We start from the raw sequence: 23,914 nt of genomic DNA, 5'->3' as shown, positions 1-23,914 counted from the left end.
CCACTTATTTAGTTTTAATATAAAAGAGTGAAGAATGCTTGATAATTCAGAAAAAGAATTTTTTAAATGCGTTGTTGACTCGAGTCATTCATTACTAATCACTTGATATTTACTTGGTTACATAAACACATAAAAATTAATGTTGGTAAAATCATAAAATCTCTTAGCGTTACTTGCTAAATATCATTGAGTAAATTGTTTCCCCAGATCATCATGCTTCATTTTACGGTAAAATTTACTTTTAATTTTTTTTTTTTGAGATCTACTTTTGATGCTATTCCAAAGTATTTATTTCTTCATTTTTCTTTCACTGACCCAGTATTTCTTTATTATTGATTTAAGGTGTTTATACTAGTCAACAAAAGAAATAACACTTATTAACATACAAATGTTTGCCTTTTTTTTAGTGTCATTAATCCTTTTTAATCATTTATCCATTTAGAGTCTATAACCATGAGACACTAGAATTATTTGAGGACCAGGACTTAGTCAGCTCAGGGCATGTAAGTAGGCAGCATACTAAAAAAGTTTAGCCCGTATTTTTAATTAGAACACTGTGTCTACTTTGAATCTTGACTTGTTTTTATGTTCTGCCTAACTAGTTTCAATAGTGTTGCCTTAAGTCACATGACTTTTAATTACTGGTAACATCTTTTTATACAATATTTTTGTTCTTGATAGCTGTATTTATAAATTGAAGTTATGCATACTGCTTCTTTTAAAAGAATGACTTAAATTCTTTCCCTCTATACAGTTTTCCTTAGAGCTCTAGGAAAAAGTCATCTTTCCTAAGCTCAACCCCAGTGGCAAACTAGAAAATATACAAATATATTACTGCTTAGACTTCATCATCATTAGTGTGCATCTTAACTAAGATGCAGGTTCTTAAGGGTCAGTCCACTTTTGTATTCTTTCTGTATTACTCTACATATATGGGACAAATTGTACTTTTCTTTTTAAAATAACTGGGTATTTTTTTAAGTTATAAACTTTTTTCAAATATAGATTTATTCAGAATAAATATCAAGTCTAAGTTTTAAGAACAATTTTTATATGTAGGATTATTTAAATAAGTATATTTATTCTGCAGTCAGCTCACTTTTTTCTCAAAATTCATATATTTTTTCCTTGACATTTCAAGTAAAGTAGCACAAAGAACTTGGTTAACCTGCTTATGAGTTCTAAATTATAGATCTCTGACTTCCTGCACATCTGGACACCTACTGTGAGAACACAGTTTTACTTAGTTCATTAGTTGTTCAAACAAATTCTAGATTCTTGTGGCTGTAGTTATTATGCTCTACTGTATACCTGGACGTTGCTAAAAACAGATTGTTAATATTATCTCATACATATTTATAAAAATGCAAATGTGTGAGGTTTTTGATGTAGGAATTATTTCATAATATCCCCATATATTAAATTATCACGTTCTACACCTTCTGTATGCATGATATGTGCCACCTATGTCAGTGAAGTTTAATGTGAAATGTAAGAGGTGGAAATTTTTTTACAACATACCAAACTAGAAAGTTGACCAAACTATATTTTAAGGTAGGTTTGAACACAAAGATTAAACATGGTGAAAAAATAAATATTCATTCAGAAAGAACCTGCTAAGAATCAGAAGGTGGAAGGTACCTTTCTTTCCTTTATCAAATGTCTATTGCGTAGAGCAACCATGAGCAGAGGCACCTTCGTGATCTTGAGAATAGCTTCTAACTTGACCTGAGACAGCCCGGCTATCACTGAAAATGCTAACATACTTACGGTACTTAACGAATATGAGTGATCGCTTGTGGGTATTACTAAATGTGGCCAAAGATGGTATTTATGTAATGGAAAGTTCACAGGCAAGCAAGGTGTACATACCGTCAGACAGGTGTTCCTTGAACAAGTATTTGTCGAGCACTAGCCACCTGTCAGCTTCAGTGAAAGCGTGGGGAGGTGAACCACATCAGGAGGGACGCGGCCCTGTCTTCATGCAGAGTGTAATCTAGTACGGAGAAGAGGTAGACATTCTGTAGTCATTCTTTTGAACATGTTTTAAAGATAAAAACACTACAGGCTGGTATGAAAGTGTAAAGTTTTGATAAGATCAGGACAAGTTGCACTAATAGAAGCACAGGTAAAAGGAGGTAGAGCACTAAAACCATTCCAGTTTTATTCTCAAAGGACCTAAGAAAATACACTGTCTCAGCATGAGCCTTGATTTCTCACTGCTCCTCTGTAGTTCCCTCAAGTGTTTTTCAAAACTGTCTTGCTCTCTACCCTGGTTGCCACTGCTCTTGGTAAAGCTTTGTCTGCTGCACTACAGAACGGCCTCTGTTGGTTCCCTACCGTCATTATTAGTCCATTTAAATTCATGGCCACAACAGTTCCCCATGAAGGTTTCTTCTTGGTTTCTGAAAGAAAGCATTAAATTTAGCTGAATTTCTTAGACAGCCTAAATAGAAGTTTATGTAGCAATGGGAAAGAAAATATACACTCCAAAGAGAGATTGGTCTGGGCTGCGTAAAGGAGGGAGCAGCTTATTAGGTTCCACACTCTGGATTTTCAAGTGAGTTTTATGAATGTATGAAGTGGTTGGCATATTGATGGGGGAACGCGACTCCCTTTCCACCTCTCGCATCAGGGTAGACGAGATCTGCCTTTTGTGGTATTTATTCCTATGATTTCCAGACTAGAGGTTCTCAACCTTCCTAATGCGGTGACCTTTAATACATTATGGTGACCCAAACTATAAAATTATTTTATTACTACTTCATAACTTTAATTTTGCCACTGTTATGACTCATAAGGTAAATATAGTATATGCAGGATATCTGGTAAGTGACCCCCCACCAGGGTCGTGACCCATGGGTTGAGAACCACTGCTCTAGAAAAGTTCACCAAGGGGAGGAACTCAGAAATCTCAATGCAAATGGCTTAGTGAAGTTGGGATCTTTTGAGAATTCACAGACTTCATTACTGTGCATGATTGGCTGTTAGAAAAATACCTTGGTACTTTTATTCCTTGATACATCAGGAAGAACCTAGCTGCAGCTTCAATAATGTCTCATTGCAAAGGATATTCTGTCTGAAGACACAACTTCCAAGATATAGCTTCGGTTTTCCTTGGTTTCTTCAGACCTCCCTGCTGGCCTCTGCTCTGGTGAAATCTTTCTTGCTTGTTGCCTGGAGTGACTGTTCAGAGCAGTTGTGGTGGTGTCCCACCCCAAGCCTTAGCATATCTAAGTTCAGGGGTACTCAATGCCTAAAGTGACTTCTGCAAAAAGGAAATTTGATCCCATTGCTCCCTGTCACATCTTTAATGGGTTCCCATCATATAGGAAAGCCCACATTCCTTAGATAGCTGACCCCCAGAGTGATATATACCTACCAAATTTACATCCTGCCAGCCTCGCCATTCTGAGCCACCAGTCCCTAGTTGTAAACTACTTTCATGCTTTTGTCTTTGCTAGTTCATTCCCCCTTTCTGACCAGTTGAGGGATCATCTACTTTGCAGTGGTTTCCTGGATCCACTTACCTCTGAGGGTGGTCCTCTGTGTCTCTGTGCATATCTCCATTGATAATTCTACTTACCATATGATTTTATTATCAGGAACCAGAAAATACCTTCTCTTTTATATTTCTGATGTATAATGATAGTCAGATATTTTTATAAATAAGTAAATGCTTTGCCATAGTTTGATCTGTCATATTCTGTAAGTAGTAAATACTTAAAATTTTTATTTTTAATATGTGTTCCTTATCATGAAAAATTCAAATTCAGCGATTTGAGCAGACATTGTTCTTGATAATGTGTGTATGCAGAGTCCTCTCTAAGGTCTTTGCTACCTAGTGGGAACAGTGCCATCTATTGGCTATTATCCAAATTGTACCAACTGTTAGATCTAGAATACAGCACAGTGTATTAATGGCATGTTTTTAGTAAGCCACACCTATAAAAACTTTATCACCAGTTTCCATAAAATGTCAGCACATGCTTGACCAAAAAACTAATTAAGTATTTAATTTTAATTTAATTCTAGTGACCCTTTAGAGGAGAATGATACTGATATAACAGAAAATGTATACTTTGGGGTTTGGTTTTGTTTATATCCTATTTTGTTCCTAAAGAAATTAGGACAAATATTATTGTTTTATAAAAATAGAACTAAACATTCCTATTCTTCTTTAGATGCAATTGATACTTGTAATTAAGATAATGTTTTACTTTTAAATAATTTAAAGTTCTGAAGGATCCATTAATTTTTTTTTCCTAAGCCATGAGTAATTGACTTTTAATGAACCTACATCCCAGTGTGAAAGGTGGTTCTGGTATTTCTGAGAAATATGTGCCACAATGTTAAAAATAATAATTCATTTATATCTTAACCTCCTTCATTCACTGAGATTGTTTCTTCTGTAGAAGTATTTTCACATGTTAAATAAAACCATGTATAGCAGATAAAATTAGCCAATGAAAGGAAAACCAGACTGGATTTTGCTCCTGTCAGTCCTACTACTCAGTGGGCATGAATAGTTACTTCATTTAAAGTTTTTTACTTTAAATGAAGGTCTGCTACATAAATATTCGTACACTTTTGAGCTTGTCACTGTTCTTTCAAGTTTTAAAAATAGTTTGTTTTCTGTTTTGACTAGAATATTCATAACAGGATACATGGAATGATAGAAATACAATTTTTGAGAATTATATGTCTTATATTTTAATCATAAGTGTTGACTTTCTGTAAGGAGGAATAAATAAATTATATTGTGGAATCTTACGCTATTTCATAATGTGTATCTATGAAACTAAGTATAAATTCCTGTAGTTATAATGCCCATGCAGCATAAAACCATAGTAATAATAATGAAATTCCAGCAATCATAACAGTCAGTATAAGTCTTACTGCATACTTAGCAGTTAAATTGGAGCTCATAGTTCATAGCATGCACACACATACACCCTTATACTCTGTGAGGTGCTCACAATAGATCTTGCAATAATATACTCTCAAGAAGGTAGAAAGAAAATTCTGTCATAGAACTCAGGAACGATAGCACCAACCCTCATACTTTTAATTTGGGGGGATCCCAATTACAATCTTATTGAAGGAATTTCAGTGCTCTTATTTTCACGATTTTATAGATAAGGGAATTGAGATGTAGAGAGACTAAATGATCTGTTTAACATCCAGCAGATGATGACTGTCAGCCCACACTGTTAAAACCAGTCACTCAAGAGCCAGTGTTTTTAGTATACTAAATTATCTTTCAGCCGGGCGGTGGTGGCGCACACCTTTAATCCCAGCACTCGGGAGGCAGAGGCAGGCGGATCTCTGTGAGTTCGAGGCCAGCCTGGGCTACAAGAGCTAGTTCCAGGACAGGAAACAAAAGCTACGGAGAAACCCTGTCTCAAAAATCCAAAAAAAAAAAAAAAAAAAAAAAATTATCTTTCAAACAAATCTCAACACCTAAGTCTACATACTAAAAACAAAATTACAAAATAAATGAAGTTAGCATTTAAAGGAAAGATTTAACAATCTTAATAAACAAGATATTGTTTTACTTATGTTGAATGTCCAGTGTTTAACTTATTAGATGTTTCTCTGCCTCTTTTTATGCTTCATATGTTTCACAACTGAAATTTATGTCATTAGATCTTAATTATAGAATTTATACCATCACTTAAACTCTGTTTGACTGTCAGCTTATTTTAGTTACTAGACCATTCTTTCAGTGATATGCACACAGTGGTGCAACCACAATCTTTTGTTTTGTTTTGTTTTTTGTTTTGTTTTGTTTTTGTTTTTGTTTTTTAAAGACAGGGTTTCTCTGTAGCTTCGAAGCCTGTCCTGAGAAATATAGCTCTTGTAGATCAATCTGACCTCAAACTCACAGTAATCTATCCGCCTGCCTCTGCCTCCCGAATGCAGGGATTAAAGGCATGCACCACCACTGCCCGGCAATACAATCTTTTTTTTTTTTTTTTTTTTTTTTTTTTTTTTTTTTCTTTTTTTTTTTTTTTATTATTATTTTTATTCTATTTTAATTAAAATTTCCACCTGCTCCCTGTTTCCCATTTCCCTCCCCTCCTCCCATATATTGCCCCCTCCCCCCAGTCCCCTCTCCCTATCCCCATTCCTCTTCTCCTCCCCCCACACCATTCCCCCTCCCTCTCGATACTGAAGAGCAGTCCAAATTCCACAATCTTTTAAAAATACAATTCAACAATTCTTTTTCTGTTGTTTTATTTTTGTGTTTGTTTTTGTTTTAAAACAGATTGTCACTGGGTAACCAAAGAGATCTGAACTTCATGATCCTCCTGCCTCTGCTTCCTATGTTTAGAGGTCACTGGAGTGCATTATTGTGCCCAGCTCACACTAATCTTAGCTAGCCTCTACCTTCCTGCTAATTGCTGTTGCCATGGCAGGTGCTGTATGCTAAGATGTCTCACCTCCAGGATAAGTGTGAAGAGAAGAGTTGTTAAAGCTCAGTCCCTGTCTGTGCTGTGTGCAGGCCTCATCGTCCTGCCAGTGGCTTTCTGTTCCATCTCTAGCCAATCCCTCATTTGTACTGAGAGCTGCGGCTTTGTCTAACATGGTCTGGGTGCAGTTAGAACAAATAGAAGTACAATAAGAAAAAAATCATCGCTTCCCCTCATTTCTGTTCTTGAGTCAGATAGTATTTTTTTATTTACCTTTTATGAAAATTTCATGTAGAATTAATAATCTTACAAATTTCAATTAATACTTGAAAAGTTAGAGACTATATTCGAACATCCTTTACCTGTCAATTTTGAATTTATAACTGCAAAATATTTAGAATGAAACCACCAGTGGCGTGTGCAGAGCCAGTGTCGTCCCCGTTTGGACAGCCTCTGTAGCAGCAGGCTGGCACAGGAAAAGCAGCTGTTGGCAGTTGGGGAGATTGCATAGTACCGAATCATATTATGATCACAGTTACGGTGCTAAAATTACATTGGATTGCTTGGAAATAAGCTATATATTTATTGACTTATACCAATATTTGATTTTTAGTATTTGAGTAAAGATATTTAGATATATGTATCTAAAACACCTCACAGAACTTTCGAGTCCCTGGGAATGTATCCCAGCACTTCAGACTTCATGGATTCTAGATAGAAACTTCTTTTCTTAAGGTAATGACAGAACCAGAATTGTTAGGTTTGGACAGTTTCCTGTCCAAACATGCAGGGACACAGATGATACTGATCAGTGGGAATGCAACTGAGTATTTCTAGAGTCTAGAGTTTTTCCTGATGTTTAGTTTGAACAATCCTAAAAGTCTGTGCTAAAATAGAACTAAACTTTCTGATTTCAAAAACTGTTTTTCAGTCTTTACTCTGGTATTTAGAGTAAAATATCGCCTAACACTGTAGAAGTTTAGAGGAATCTTGCTTCATATGCATCTTGAAATACATGTCCAGTATTTAAATAAAACTGAAAAAGGGTCACTATTGTTCCTTTTAAAATATTGCTCTAAACTTTCTCCTGCTGACCCCACTAGGTGCTGCCAGATATACAAGACATTTCCCTATTTCCTGTATGATGTAACTGCTCTTCCTGCCTGGACTTTAGGCAGAGTTGCTCAAGGAAGGAATCTTGTTGCCCTATCTTCCTTAATATTAAAGTCTCTTAGGGTTCTCTGTGCCCCAAGTATCTAGCATGAGTTCTCTCTTTTACTAGGATGTATAACTGTTAAGGCCTGAAGTGGAGGAGGGTAAAAGATGGGAACCCAGATCAGGGAAAACTTAGAGTGATAGATGGGTACATGTTCAGGACTTGTTGGCTGTGAGTTAGACGACTCACCCGTCATTATGAGGGTCTGCTCGCCTCTGTTAACTTGGTCTTTCCTAGAGATGCCTTTCCCAGATCTTCCTGGCTACTTTTCAGTCCAGCAGCAGGGTTCTTCACAGTTACCTGGCATACTTAAGCTATCTTTATAGTATGGGTTGGTGAAAGGAATAGTAAGCAGATCAGATCCTTCAAAGGATATAAATTAAAAAATTATACCATCACTTTTAATCACAATAGTGTTCTCCTATACTGTAACCATTAAAAAATAATCTGCCTCATCTTTTTCTATATTCAGCTATTTTTGTTGCATAGTTATTTTTATTAACAAGTTCAGATTTTTTAAATTCATTTATAGTAAATCGTATTTGTGGTATATTGTGTGTATCTGCTTTAATTCCTTTCCTCTCATGACTGAGAGCCTTCCTTATCCAAGACAGGGAAGGATACATGGCTCCCTGCCTTTTGAAGGTGATATTCATCTGTAATATGAGTTGATTAGCCAGATAACTATATCTGAAAAGCATATTTGTGGTATGTTTTATACATCTGATCTATGATATCATATGCTGTAGGTTTATAGTCTTAAATGCCTTCTGTTGTCTCAAGAATTTTAACACTATAACTACACTAAAAACTTTTAGGAGAAGATTTTGGAAGTGATGTTAAATGACTTCATTTTTAAAAATTAATATTGCTTTCTCTGTTTGAAAAGAATAAAAATCTTACTGTGATTTTTCTACATTTGTTATCATCTGCTGGCCTTGTCTGTCTCCTGGGTACCCTGGCCCTTTAAAAGACAAGCCCCGCCCCCTCCCCCCAGTGTGTGTGTGTGTGTGTGTGTGTGTGTGTGTGTGTGTCTCTGTCTCTCTCGCTCGCTCTCGCTCTGGCTCTCTGTATGTGTGTGTGTGTGAATGTGTGAGACACACACACTCACACACACAAAGAAAAACCTCATCTAAATGGCCTATTGACTAGTATGAGGGCCGAAAGATGCCAGAGGTAGTGTTGGTATACTTAATCACAACTAACTTAAGCATATAAACTAGCTACTAATTAAGGAGTATAGCAATTTCTTATCTAAATAGTGGTTATATGTAATATATAAAATCCAACTTTGGTTGATTTTATTATTTATATCCATGCAGTGAAAAAGAAGGTTCATTCATTTATTCCAACAAATTGTATATTGAGTCTTCTGTGTTCCAAAAGCTGTTTTGAGTGCTCAGGATATAATTCCAGACTATTCAGAGGGGTCATTTTAACTTGACTGATCTTTATAAGTACCTGAATATTAGTTTTTGTTGTTGTTGTTTGTTTTATTTTGTTTTTTGATATAGGGTCTTTCTCTGTAACAGCCCTGGAGCTCTCTCTAGACCAGGCTGACCTCAAACTCACAGATTCTGCCTTCCTCCGCTTCCCAAGTGCTGAGATTAAAGGTGTGTGCCTCTGAAAATTATTTTGAAAACCATACAGCCTCAGGTCCTAAAAGTAAGCAGTAAGGAATGTTGTTACATATCTGTAGTCCAGCTACTGGAGAGGCTAGTGCGTGACTATTGCTTGAGGCTGCAAACCACATGCAGTTGTGAACATCATAGACGGAACCCTGTCTCGTAAACAAGCTTCAAAGGAGAGGAGTCAACAGTTCTCCCAGCTATGATGTCTATAGTGCCTATAAACCGCATCAACAATCAGCGTAAGCTCATAACCATAAGGTGCTATAGTAGCACACACATCTTGGCAGTAACCCATCAACTCTCTAATTAGACATAAAAGGGAAAAAATGGTAGCCCAATTACACAGGGCTAGTGAAGTCATAGATCCTAGAGAACTTACTAACTATACAATCCCAAACTACATTTAAATATTTATCTTTATACCCACAGATAAGAGTACTCCTTACCACTGATCTTATCAAGAGACAGAGACCATTACAAACAAAAAACAATCAAAATGCAGAGCTGTGGAGCCAGCCACAGTGGGTAGATCTACAAATCAAAGCTTACACTTAAGGCTCAGGGATCCGCTGTGAAGGAGAGCGTGGAAATATTTTCAGAGCCAAGGGTGAGGGAGTTTGCTGTGAGATTGTGTCTTACACTAATGTCAGAGACTACAACCATAAGGTCTCACCAATATGACTGCCTAAATCTGAGCTTAACAAGGGCAACAATAGACAGTAGACATTAGATGGGGGAAGCCACAGGATCTAGTCCTACGAAGAATCACAGGCAACCAAGGAATGTAGAGAGCAGGAAAATAGTCTCCCCCAGGGAAGATCATCACAATCTGTTATCCAATACCTAAAAACATATGCACCACACATGTAACAATTAATGAAAGAAAAAAAGGCCATGAATTTGAACAAGAGGAGGATGGGTATGTGGGGGTTTGGAGGGCAGAAAGAGAAGAAGGAAATTATATAATTATATATCACAAAAACATAAGAAAAAATTTTAAAAATCAACAAAAGATAATTTTTAAATGTAGCGAATGGATGACTTAGCTCCTTGTGTCAGGAATAGGGATTTGTAGCCAGACAAATACTCTTGCTGTCTGCTGCTCTTATATCCCAGAGAATATTATTACTTCATTCATTCTTGCAAACTTGACCCAAGCTTCTGAAAGAAGAATAATAGACAATTAAAGAGTTATGAACTTACTTACGTTAGTGAATTATCACTCATATCGTAACATGAGGAAGGATGCATTTGAATCCACAGTTCAAATGAATGGAATTTAAAACCATTTATTAATACTTTAGAAGGCTAAGCCTTAATTTAAAAAATCTAGATGCCTTTGAAATCTGATGAAAGTTGTAGATTCTCTGTGCAGAAAATATAATTGAGGAAAGCTGAGAATGGGAGAAGTGGTCTTTCCCAGGGAAGAGCACACCAATTTGTTGCTCACTGTCAAATGGACAGCCCTGGAACATACATACCAGTAACATTATATGGATCGAACAGATTATTTTTATGAATGTGTGTTTGTGTGTGTGTGTGTGCATGTGTGCAATAACAAAGAAGCCATGAATTTGAATGAGAGCATGTGTGTGTGTGTGCAATAACAAAGAGGTCGTGAATTTGAATGAGAACATGTGTGTGTATGTGTGTGTGTGCAATAACAAAAAGGTCGTGAATTTGAAGGAGAGCGTGTGTGTGTCTTTGTGTGTGTATGTGGTTGCAATAACAAAGAGCTCGTGAATTTGAAGGAGAGAGAGAATGTGTGTGTGCGCGCAGCAATAACAGATCATGAATTTGAAGGAGTGTGTGTATGTGTGTGTGCGCACGCGGACAATAACAGTTCATGAATTTGAAGGAGAGCAGGGAGGGGTTTATGGGGTGTTGATGGAAGAAAGGGAAGAAAGAATTGTTGCAATTATAATCTCAAAAATAAAATAAAAATAAGTTCATATTATTTGCATGTTTACATACCCCTAATGCTTGTGCATAGCACCCATATTAAAAATATCCTTAGTGGGGGCTGGAGAGATGGCTCAGAGGTTAAGAGCGTTGCCTGCTCTTCCAAAGGTTCTGAGTTCAATTCCCAGCAACCACATGGTGGCTCACAACCATCTGTAATGGGGTCTGGTGCCCTCTTCTGGCCTGCAGGCATACACACAGACAGAATATTGTATACATAATAAATAAATAAATGTAAAAAAAAAATATCCTTAGTGTTTCCAGCCCTTTATGCTGGCCTTCCTCCTAGCCATTGCCCCCTGAGTCTGTGTCCATCCCACTTGCAGTCTTCCTTTTTTCTTCTGCCTTGTGTTTAGGTGATGTTTTCGGGCTTCTCAAGAGATACTTTATTAGTTCTCTGCACATTATCCATGGGCTCCTTTCCTCTACCCTGGAACCTACTCTCTTTGTCTCTTGGTCCCCTATTATCTATCCACCCACCATCCTTTTTAAGCTATTTTTATCAGAAGAGATTTTCTACCTTTTCTTTTTCTCTTAACCTAACTACAGTATGGTTTTGACATGGTAAAATTTGTATAATCTTAATTTTGTTAAAATATTTTATTTAAAAACATTGCAATCTTGCTGAGAACCAAAAGGAAAAATATCATTTTCTATTACAGTAAAATTGCAATAGCCCTGAATTAAAATGTATCTTTCTTTTTTCCTAATTTAACTTTTTAATTTTTTTTTTTTAATTGATCATGCATTTCAATCCCGCTCGTCTCCCCATTATTTCACATCAATCCTCTGCCCTGGCAACCTCTCTCCAAAATAAAACAAAATGAAATTTAAAATAAAAGAAAACTCTCGTCATGGAAGCTGTAGTGTGGCCCAGTGAGTCACACAGTATATTCTTTAGCACGTACATCTTCCTCACAACTGTTAATTGCAATGAATCAGCGGTTTAGTTTGAGGCCTTTGACTTCTGTACACCATCAATACTGGGCCATCCGGAACTCCTCTTGATGTCCTGTTGTTGCCCTGTGTCTTAAAGATCCTGCAGCTTTGGGTCTGCAGAACCAACGCCTTCACGTGCTCCAGCAGCTCATAGGTGGGGTGGTTGATGGGGTGGTATTCATAGTCCTGCATCTGGGTCTGGATGGTTGCTGGGTTGATCAGCCCTCCAGCTCTCCCTCATCCTCAACACTAGGATGAGCTCTCCAGCACTGCCCTGGCGAGTTCAATCTCTGTAGTAAGCATGGGGGTGGGCAGCCCACCTACACCATAAGGGCCAGCTCTACTGTGTTGGTCAGGCATGGTTCAGAGCCACTCTGCCAAGTGCTGAAGCTGGTGACAGGCAAGGCCAGCTCTTCCACCTGCCACAGGTGCTTTCCTCACCATATGGCAGATGAAGGGCGGGACCATATTTCCTGAGTGCTATAGCAGGTGAAGGGAAAATAGATCTCCTCTTTCTTCATTTGAAATGCAGTGTGGGGCTGGCAGGATGCTCAGTGGGAAAACGTCACTTGCTTTCCAACCCTGAATACCTGAGCATGAACCCTGCAACGCATATCAAGGTAGAAGGAGAAGATTGAGCCCACACAGTTATTTCCTGTTCTCCATCATGCGCCATGACTATTATGTTCTTGAAGAATTGGGAACCAGTGACAGACCAAAGTAAGCATATTGCCAAAATTGAAGTTGGGAAATAAATGAGTTTTAAAATATTGAAGTTATGTACAGGAGCAGAAAGACTCATGAGCAGCTGCATCAGCAAAGCCCACCCTAGCATGGTGGTAGGGATGACGGCTCCATGAAGGTACCAGCTCATCTTTGACGTACTCAGTGAGTTGGATGGGTATTGTTCTCAGTAATGGGACCCAGACATCACTTCTGAGAGCAAACCGTTGTCTTAGCTACAGCCTGAGTTGTTTTGGGTTTCCATGGAACCCTCTTAACCAACAGCTCAATTGAATACAACTCGGTCTCGCTAACCCTTTTTCCCCTTCCCTCCATCTCACTTCTGTCCCTACCCACCACTATTCTACCTTAAAATCTGTTCTATTTTCCCATCCTAGGGAGATCCATGTGTGCCACTTAGTCCCTTACTCTGCCTAGTCTCTTTGGGTCTGTGGATTATAGGTTGCTTATCATTTAATGGCTTACATCCATCTATAAGTGAATACATACTGTATTTTCAGGCTGAGTCTGGGTTACCTCACTCAGGATATTTTTCTAGTTCCATCCATTTGCATGCAAATTTCATGATGTCATTTTTAAAAACAGTTAAGTAATAATCCATTGTGTAAATGTACAACATTTTCTTTATCCATTCTATGGTTGAGGGACATCTAGATTGTTTCCAGTTTCTGGCTATTAAGAATAAAGCAAAGGTCTTTGTGGTAATATGGAGGAACTTTGGGGCATTTGCTCAAGAGTTTTATAGCTGGACCTTGTGGTAGGTTTATTCCCAGTTTTCTGAGAAACTGTCATATTGATTTCCATAGTGACCGTACAAGTTTGCACTCCACCAGCAATGGACAAGTGGATGGACGCTCCATATCCACTCCAGCATGTACTGTCACTTGTGTCACTGATCTTAACCATTCTGACAGGTGTGAGGTGGAATCTCAAAGTCATCTTGATTTCACATTTCCCTGGTGGATGAGGACGTTGAACATTTCTTTAAGTGTTTCTCAGCCATTTGAGATTCCTCTATTGAGAATTCTCTGTTTAGGTATGTACCCCATTTTAATTATATTATTTTGTTTGTTGATGTCTAGTTTCTTGAGTTCTTTATATAATTTAGATATTAGCCATTATTGGATATGGAGTTGGTAAAAATCTTTTCCCATTCTGTAGGCTGCCCTTTTATCCTATTGATGGGGTCCTTTGCCTTACAGAAGCTTTTCGGTTTCATGAGATCCCATTTATTAATTGTTGTGCCTGCTCTATTGATGTTTTGTTCAGAAAAAATCTGCTCCTATGCTGGCAAATTCAAGGCTATTCACCACTTTCTCTTCTATCAGGTTCAGTGTTTCTGATTTGTTGTGGTCTTTGATCCATTTGGAGTTGAGTGTTGTGCACATTGATATACCTGGATCTATTGGCATTCTTCTACATGCAGACATCCAGTTTGATCAGCAGCATTAGTCGAAGATGCTGCCTTTTATCCAGTATATATTTCTGACGTCTTCTTCAAAAAATCAGATGTCCATAGATGTGTGGATTTATGTCTGAGTCTTCTCTTTGAGTCCATTGGTCAAAGTGTGTGTTTTTATGCCAATACCATTCGGTTTTTATTACTGTAGCTCTGTTGTACAGCTTGAAATTGGGAATGGTGAGATCTTCATCATTTATTAATAAGGATTGCCTTAGCTATCCTCAGTTTTTTGTGTTTCCATATGAAGTTGGGTATCTTCCTTTCAAAGTCTGTAAAGTATTCTGTTGCAATTTTGGGGGGGATTGCAGTGAATCTGTAGATTACTTTGGATAGGGTGGTCATTTTTACTATGTTAATCCCACCGTTACATGAGCTAGGAAGATCTTTCCGTCTTCTGCTATCTCCTTCCATTTCTTTCTTCAAAGATTTGAAATTTTCATCATACAAGTCTTTCACTTGCTTAGTAGAGTTACCCTGTAATATTTTATATTATTTGAGACTATTGTGATTTACCTGATTTCTTTATCAGGCCATTTGTCATTTGTATATAGGAGAGCTACTGATTTTTGTAAGTTGATTTTGTAGCCAGTGAGTTCTCCAGTGTAATTTTTAGGGTCACTTACATTTACTGTCATATTCTCTACAAATAACAGTACTTTGTCTTTTTTATTTTCAATTTGTATCTCTTTGATCTCCTTCAGTTGTCTTATTGCTCTAGTAAGACTTCAAGTCCTATATAGGATAGGTATGGAGAAACTGAACAACCTTGTTTTATTCCTGATTGTAGTGGAATTACTTTGAGTTTTTTTCCACTTAATTTGATGTTGGCTATGGGCTTGTTGTAAACTGCCATTATTGTGTTGAGGTATGTCCTTTGTATTCCTAATCTCTCCTTGACTTTATCATGACAGCATGTTGGATTTTATCAAAGGCCTTTTCTGCATCCAATGAGATGATCATGTGGTTTTTGCCTTCCAGTTTGTTTATATGATGGAGTGCATTTACTGATTTTTGTTAGTTTCAACCTTAGTGCCAGAGTTGAGTCAACGTTCTCTTGATCAACAGTTTTAGGGGTGCAAATGGAAACTGAAAATATATGTGGTACATTATATCTTACCTTCTGCACAATTTCTCATTTCAAATTCAGTTTGAAAATACTTAATTTTAGGGCCTGACTTCCCCCACATGCAAAACTTCAATTGTTAGTTTACTTAAATTTAGATAGGTAACTTAAATATTTCTATATACGAGGAAGTAATACGATTTGAGAATCTGTTCTTATATACATGTTTTTGCCTTATTATTGGGTTTACAGTTATTTCTGTTATTGCTTAGTGATACAGTGTTAGCAAACAGCCAAAGAGTTTTATCATTCTTGGATTGTATTAATTAAAAGGTGACTTTATATTAAAGGTGAGTGAAGTGGTTGTGAAATATTACTGTGGTAGAGTTTGGATGGGTAGTAATAGTGACTGTGGTAAGGCTTCCTTCCTTTTCAGTACCTAGTAGTGCTCTAATTTACAATCTGTTTGTTAAAACTCAACTATCCATTTCTTTTATGGTTGATTTTTAGCCACCAGCTGAGCAGGCCAAAGCCAGACTACAGATGGTCCTTGAAGCTGCCGGTAAGTGTTGACAATTCACTTTTATGAAATAATAAATCCTAGGCTGGTAGCTTGCTAATACATGAGTTAAAAGGTTTTTCCTAGTTTAAAATTTTTCACAAATCTAGATCATATGTTTGGATCTAGATTATATATTTGGATAAATGTCACCTATTTATTGCTAATATAAAGTGATATGTGTTAAAAACTCATTCTTTGCATGTTTAATGGATAAATCAGGTATTAGTTTTAAAGTTTAATTTTAATAAAATACATATTGATTTTCATCTTTTATGGATTGTACTTTTGGTGAAATAAAATTCTTTAACTCTAGACTATGGTTTTTTTCTGATGTTTTCTTTTGGAAGTTTTTTTTTTATTTTGTAATTTGTATTTAAGGCTATAATCTATTTCTACTTAACTTTTGTATAAGTTACAATTGATTAATTAAGATTTACATTATTTTGGAGAAAATAAGGCCAGTGCTATATTAAATTCCTCTAATTCCAATTGGCTAATTCATTGGCGAGTGTATTCTGTTGCCATCTAATTTTAAAATGCTATGTTTAATTTCCCAGTGGTATAGTTTCACAAAAACATTTTTTACCTTTTGAAATATCTCTTAAAAATCCATGCTGCCTTCTACATACTAATAATTTAACTTTAAATCTAAATGTACTCCTTGAAGTGTGTGTGTGTGTGTGTGTGTGTGTGTGTTTGTAACCCTTATTTACCTTTTAAGGGTTACAAAGAGCTTATACATTCCATTCTGACGAATTCAAATTGAGGATTTAATGATAATTTCAGACCACCAAACAACAGATGTTATATTTTGGAGCAAATACATATGTGCACATTGACTCTAGAATCTCTTGCAGTAACTATTGTTATTATAAATTACTATAGAAATAAGTTTTTGAAATTATAGGGTATTAATATATAGAATAAGTTTTTATGCCTATATGCCTTGTGCTGAATTGCTTTATGAAAACTTTACACTGCCTTTTATTACCACTAGTTCATTGACCACTTTTTAAAACCAGACTGCTGTTTTTCATACTGTTTTATACTGCTATGAATAGATTGATGTGTAATGATGTGATGTTTTATTTTTCTTTAAAAAGTGTCCAGTGTTATTTTTAATGATACTTTGTTGCCTCGGAGGGAAAGTAGATAGCTGGGTGGTGTGGAATATCAGTAAACCTACAACATGGAGAATGGTAGAAGAGCGTGAGTTCAGTTGGTAAAGACAACCCTTACTTTCAATAGTTTCTGTTAATCTTCCTTGCTTCTAGCAACCACCAGTCTACCTTCTGTCTCTGAAATGCCATATGTAATATGTGGGTTTTTATATCTGTCATGTGGTCTGTTTTAGACGTATTTCCATGTTGTAACGTATCAGTAGTTCATTTCTTCTTATGGTTGAATGATATTTGTGTACAATTTGCTTATACATTCATTCAGTGATAAAAAATTTGAACTCTCTTTATTAAGTAGTGTTGAATAATGTTGTTATAAATACACATAGACTAATCTGAGCACCTGCTTTTAGTTTCTGAGAATACTTTTGTAAAGGAATAATTGTGGAATCATTTGGCAGTTCTTCAATTCTTTAAAACCCCAACAATTTTCCATACTAAACAAACAGTTTTATATTCTCAACTGCAATATATAAATGGTTCCCTATTGTATCAATTAGGGACTATTATCTATTTCAGCTAGCTGTTTGAAAGTCTTTGGATTTGGAGATTCTCTGTGTTCTAAGTCTATCGTCGATGAGGGATAAGTGTGGTGACCGTCTTCCAGGGCTACTATGACAACAAGCAACATATGAAGTGCCTGATCTGCTCACACCAGGGTTTCTGTCTTATGTCTGCACCATTGTGTCTCAGGCACCGATTCACAGTGCCTCATCTTTCCTGAAATTACCCAGTGTCTCTCAATGCAAAAACAACAGTATACCTGTCCATGACTGCTTAGATTCTGTGTAATGGATCTACACATTTTCAGTTTTCATTTGCATATTTTTAATTGAAAATTTTTTGTACAGTTTATTCCAGTTTCAGTTTCCCCTTCCTCATCTCATCTCAGATCCCATCCAGGACTTTTTTCTTTCTTTAGAAAACAAACAAGCCAATTTAAAACAACAACAAACTAGAATTTAAACATACTAAAAACAGAAAAAAGCATGAGAAACACACACACAAACATAAAATCATGATATCCAAAATCATAGTATATAAGTCAAAGACCAGCGAGGGGAAAGAAAAAAGCCCAAACCAGTCATTATGAGACAGAACATCTCCAAAAATACCATTGAGTTTGTGGTGGCTCTCTGCTACTGGGCTTGGAGCTTGACATCAACTATGCCTTGTACGCCCAATGGGACTCCTTTGAATTAACTGAATTTTTCTTTTAGAATGGGTGATACTTGGAGACAGCATCTGGGCTAGGGATGGGGGCTTGTGTCCACTTTCCCTCTTAAAGCTGGGATCCCATCTGGCTTAGATCTATACAGGCTCTGTGCATGCTGCCATAGTCTGTGAGTTCTTTTTTTTTTTTGAGTTCTTTTTTTTTTTTTTATTCTTTTTTAATTAAAATTTCCAACTGCTCCCCGTTTCCCATTTCCCTCCCCTCCTCCCACACATTGCCCCCTCCCCCCACTCCCCTCCCCCATCCCCACTCCTCTTCTCCTCCCCCCAGTCCATTCCCCCTCCCTCTCGATACTGAAGAGCAGTCCAAATTCCCTGCCCTACAGGAAGACCAAGGTCCTCCCACTTCCATCCAGGCCCAGGAAGGTGAGCATCAAAACAGGCTAAGCTCCCACAAAGCCAGTTCATTTATGTACGTCAATTCAGTTGTGTCTAGAAAGCCTTGTTTCCTTGGGATCTTCCATCTCCATTGGTTCTTTATTCTCTTTCTGCCTGAGGGGAGGGTTTGCTAAAAGATCTCTCTCTCTCTCTCTCTCTCTCTCTCTCTCTCTCTCTCTCTCTCTCTCTCTCTCTCCCCCTCCCTCCCTCCCTCTCCCCCTCCCTCCCTCCCTCCCTCCTTCCTTCTCCCTCTCCTCCTCCTTCTCTTCCTCTAGCTCTCCTCTCCCTCCTTCTCTCTCCGCATCATTCTCTGTATTAGTTCCTGTGTCTGTGGAAGGAAGTTTCTTGATGGCTGAACAAGACACTGACTTATTTTATTGCTATATTCCTTTGGCAGAGCAGTAGTGTTTGGTTTTCTTCCAGGTCTGTGTCCTATCTAGTCAGGTTTTTAGCCACTCTAGCAGAGGCTAGATATGGGTTCCATCTCATGGTGTGGGCCTTAAATCCAGTCAGGTATTGGTTGGTTACTCCCACAAGCTTTATCCCACAATTGTAGCAGTCTGTCTTGAAGATAGGCCCCTATTGTAGATCAAAGCTTTTGTAGCTGTGTGGTGTTTACCTTTCTCCTTGGTATCATGCAGAGTGTCTTTCAGCACCTTGAATACTAGTCAGTAGGGGTGAAGGCTCTAGTTAGAGACTACCACCACTTCTCTGTGTTCAGCAAGCTATATAGGTGTTCTTTTCAGCAACAAGGCTTTACTCTCAGTTTGTGGAAAGCCACAGCAGTCTTGGCAATTGCCTGTGTTGATTGGGGGTGTCTGTGGGGCTCCTTGACCAAAAATTCAATTAGATATAAAGCATTTCTGCACTGGAAGATTCACTTGATGATGAAAGATGTCTAGTTGGGAATTTTTCTTCCCCATTATTTGGTGATTCCATTTTTATTTCTTTCATATATGTATATATTTCAAACTGTTTCCACTGTAGTAGGTTTCCATGTGATTTCCATTGACCCTTAGTATTAGCTGTCACTCTTCCCACTCCCTCGCTTATCTCCTTCCTGTCCTTTCTCCATTTTATCCTCCCTTCTACTGGGAAATCCTTCCCTCCTTCCCTTACTCTGTACCTAACCTCTGCTGTTGTATGGATTGTAGAATGCCTGTAAAAGGCTCAAAAGCTGACATTCATATATAAGGGGATACATGCCATATTTGTCTCTTTTGGTCTGGAATTTCTCACTTAAGATGATTTTCTTTCTAGCTCCATTCAAATTTTATGATTTTTAAATTTTATGATTTTGCTTCCTTTAAAAGCTGAGTAATACTCTATTATGTAAATGTACTACATTTTCTTAATCCATTCATCTGTTAGTACACACCTAGGCTTTTTGAAATTTCTGGCTATTATGAATAGAGCAACAGTGAGCACGGTTGGACAAGTGTCTCTGTAGTAAAATGTAGAGCACTGTGTGTGCCCAAGAGAGTAACAACTCCAAAAAATTCATTGCTTAGATTTCATAACTGTAACCTGTAATTATTCCCTGAATTACTTATGTTTTTTCTACCTGGAACATTTAGCTCATGTCTTGTTTTGTTTTGTTTTCTCCTACTACCTCTCTCCACTAGTTTTTTGTCTCTATCATAACACCATGATAAAATTCCAGCTATTAATCTCTGATAGATAAGTCATTATCTATAATAACTTGAACTAATATAATGTACATAATATATAATATAATAACCTGAGAGCTAATAACCTGAAAGTTTAAGCCTTTAAATACTTGCTGCTGAGGAAATTAATAGAAGTTAATCAAGAAACTATGACTAGAAGCCACCATATTACCCAGGACATTTGCTGGAAGGACTTTAATGAGTACCACAGACATACTTGCTGCATGTTTCATGATACTCAGAAATGGACCCAGCCTGGACGTTGGCAGATGAACAGACAAAGTAAATGTAATGCATATACAGTGGAATTTTAATTGGCTAAAAAATGAAATCATGACATTTGCAAGAAACTGTGTGGAACTGGGAATATTAAATGAAGTAAGCAGTCTCAGACAGCAAAATACCATGTTATATACAGAATATAAAGTTAAAATTACATATGTTTGTATATTTGCATATATGTGTGCAGATTATGAAGCTAGAATGGTGATCATGAGCGTGTTGGACGAAATCTTAATGTGAGGATGCAGAGAAAGTCATAGATACAGGTGACATGAAAGGAGAGTGGATGACTGTTTAAGGAGGCAACTAGGACAGGGGAATGAGTGATGACGTGCTCCAATTGCTTATTACTTTATATGCTCATCTAAAAGGTGAATTTAACAGCTTCAGAAATATTTAAATGCTAATTGTAACCGATGGAGGAATTTTGTGATGTTCCAAAAACTGAAGTTTTTGATGACTACGAGATATTATGACTATATAAATGTAAACTCATAAACCTTCAATTAGTACATGACAAAAATATTATGAATAGTACTTTATTATCTAAATAACATTCATGGCACTTTGAGTTGTGCCTCAAGTTTTCAAAGTACTTTTATAAATCCTTTATCTTAGGTAATTAACTCCATTTTACAAGAATCATGAAAACTTGCATAGCTGATTAGAAAGCAAATTCGTGATTTCTGACTTTTGATTTCTTACTCCCCTTAGTTTCAGTGCTTGAGCTTTATTAGTCAGAAAACAGAGTGACAGAGAATATTGCAAAATGTATAGTTTATTTTTGTAGATTTAATGTATATATCGTACAATAAGTTCTAGCTTCAGATCTGCTTTAGATTCTCAAAGGTTTTTAATTAATAATGCAAAAAGATTAAAGTTCAACTCATGAGAAAGCTTTTTCCCCTTAATTATATAGAACATTAATAGTATCTAATTGTCTAACTTTAGAAAATCTAGGTTAATGTTGCAATCTTTGATTTCCTGTCCTAAATCTAGGTGCCTCCATTTCAGTGAGCCTTCCTGGGCTGAAAGTTGGTTAATGTTAAACACAGATTAGTTGCATGCATATATACATTAAGATCCAAATCAGAAGTCTTGCTCAGCAATATGCCATAAATGCCGTAGTTCTTCTGTAGTATATTAAATTGAGATTTGCCTTCCCACTTACTCATTAGGTACTCTGAAACCACGTCCTGATCCTTCCTTCTCTTTTACATAGACTTATGATCTCAGGAGTTGCAACACTCCAATTCAGTCTAGCATTAAATACTTGTGACTCCAAGAATTACAAATGAAGAGAATAGATAAGGTTACTACTTCAGGGACCGTTGAAAGCTCCTCTGCTTTACTGCTTTACAGCTGACAGAGAGACTTGCTCCATAGTTTTCTGACCCCTCAAGTAGGATGGTTTGTTGTGACAGAGCTTTCATGTTAGGATACTTCCCTATTCCCAAGCAGAGCAAATGATGAAAAAGTTCATTCAGACTTCATATCAATGGTTTTTAGATTCATTTTCTCTGTGTGGTCTCTTTGAGGGTATGTCAGTAGTCTAGATTGTAGCTGGTTCAATCATTAACATAATTTACGCTTAAGCAAGTCATTCTCCTTTATTGCCTTATCTTGTTATTCCGGAATTTAGGTGAATACCTATAAAATGCTATAAACTATCTGGTTCGAACTGTTCCAGTAAATGTCCGCAATTTAGTGTGAGAAGCATTGAAATGTGGTATTTAGTTCTACAGCTGGGAGCCTGAGGTGCTGCTCCTGGTTGCTGAGGAAGCTATAGCAACATTGTTAATACTTGCTGAATGTCAGTTGTTCATTCATAAAATGAAAATAACAGTATGAACTTTCAGAGCTATTATGAGAGTGAAATAAATTATTACAATAAAGTCCTTAGCATTCCCAATATAATGTGAGGTGGGAAATTCAGCAGCTGTTCTTTATAGCATCGCCTGAGTGACTTTATAAAGTTATTAAAGAGAAGTTGAGCCACATATCTTCCTCATGCTGCATGCGTAAACTGTTAGATATTAGTAAGAATTAAAAACATTACTTTAAAAAATAAAGAGTAAAACATTAAATAGTTTAGTTTACTTAGGTTTTTGTTAAAACTTTTTTCTTCAAATGTAGTTGCAAACTTCAAAGTTCTACATAAATTTGTGTGACTTAGATACAGAATAAATTGATAATGTTAATTTAACTTTGTTTCCAACAGTGCGTCTGACGTTTGTCTTTCTGTTGCTCAGAAATGATAGAACTATTGTTTTCTGCATGGATTCATGAAGTAACTGGCTTTTAAAATGTTTTGTCTGTTGTAGCATGTATCACATGTCTATGTTTGAATGCTGTTATTTACCGTTAGTAGTATTTAGTAAGGAGAAAGCTATCAGCGAGAGTCCCACAGTGTCACAGCAACTCGCCATGTTGGAGCAGATGTTAAGCAGACAGTAGTTGAATGCTAATTCTGAGAGAGTGGTATGTTTAACTGAAGTATGTTGCATGTGGGCCTTCTAGACTCAAGTACAATGCTGGATCTCTGGGGAGAATTTTAAAGCTAAACCTCTTTCTTTTGGGTCCTCTACATGGACTCTATCAAGTCAGTATAAAGCAGGTCATCCCTAGGCTAAAGCCCTTCAGCTTTTGTTATTGGGCTCTGTAGACCTGTAATTAGGCCTCCTGGCAGGCCTTGCGGGCCAGTTAATGGTCATATGGAGTTTCTGTGAGGCAGACTGGCTTTGTATAAATCCTGGGTAGGAATATGTTTATGGGTCACTTCCTACCAGGACCATGCTTTGTCCTTATGCCCTGCAGGCTGACAGGGAGCAGGTTCCCTTGACCATGGACTGTTCAGTGTGCAACTCAAAATCTACTTCACTAATCCCCAGTGTAAACAGAGGATTTAGAAGGGCTTCTGTCACTTACAGTGCCAATTCACTAGGGTGTCTGTGAATTTATTTTCCCGACTTCATTACTGAAAGACTGACAAGTCTGTGAGATTTAGATGGCTGTTTACACATCAGATGTGCAGGTCATTTTTTAAGTGGGCTTAGAATCGTCCCAAACAATTTATCTAATGTGGAATTATATAATTAATTTCTTAGAATTGATTACCTTTCAATAATAATAATTTTTATAATTTATGTCATTAAAATTGTGTACTAATAGTCAATCT

At 36.9% G+C, this 23,914-nt stretch overlaps 1 protein-coding gene across 1 annotated transcript in view; it reads left to right on the top strand.

The window, feature by feature from the left end:
* Positions 1–23,914, top strand: part of Rsrc1 (arginine and serine rich coiled-coil 1) — a 284,228-nt gene that overhangs the window by 151,429 nt on the left and 108,885 nt on the right. Inside the window, exon 6 of the mRNA XM_057756995.1 lies at positions 15,944–15,995. Coding sequence (XP_057612978.1) covers positions 15,944–15,995 — 52 coding nt within the window. The remainder of the gene's footprint in view (positions 1–15,943; positions 15,996–23,914) is intronic.

This window comes from Chionomys nivalis, chromosome 24, assembly GCF_950005125.1.
Source record: "Chionomys nivalis chromosome 24, mChiNiv1.1, whole genome shotgun sequence".
Lineage (NCBI taxonomy): Eukaryota > Metazoa > Chordata > Mammalia > Rodentia > Cricetidae > Chionomys > Chionomys nivalis.
The sequence above is the reverse complement of the archived record's forward strand: the minus strand, read 5'-3'. Positions and strand labels throughout refer to the sequence as shown.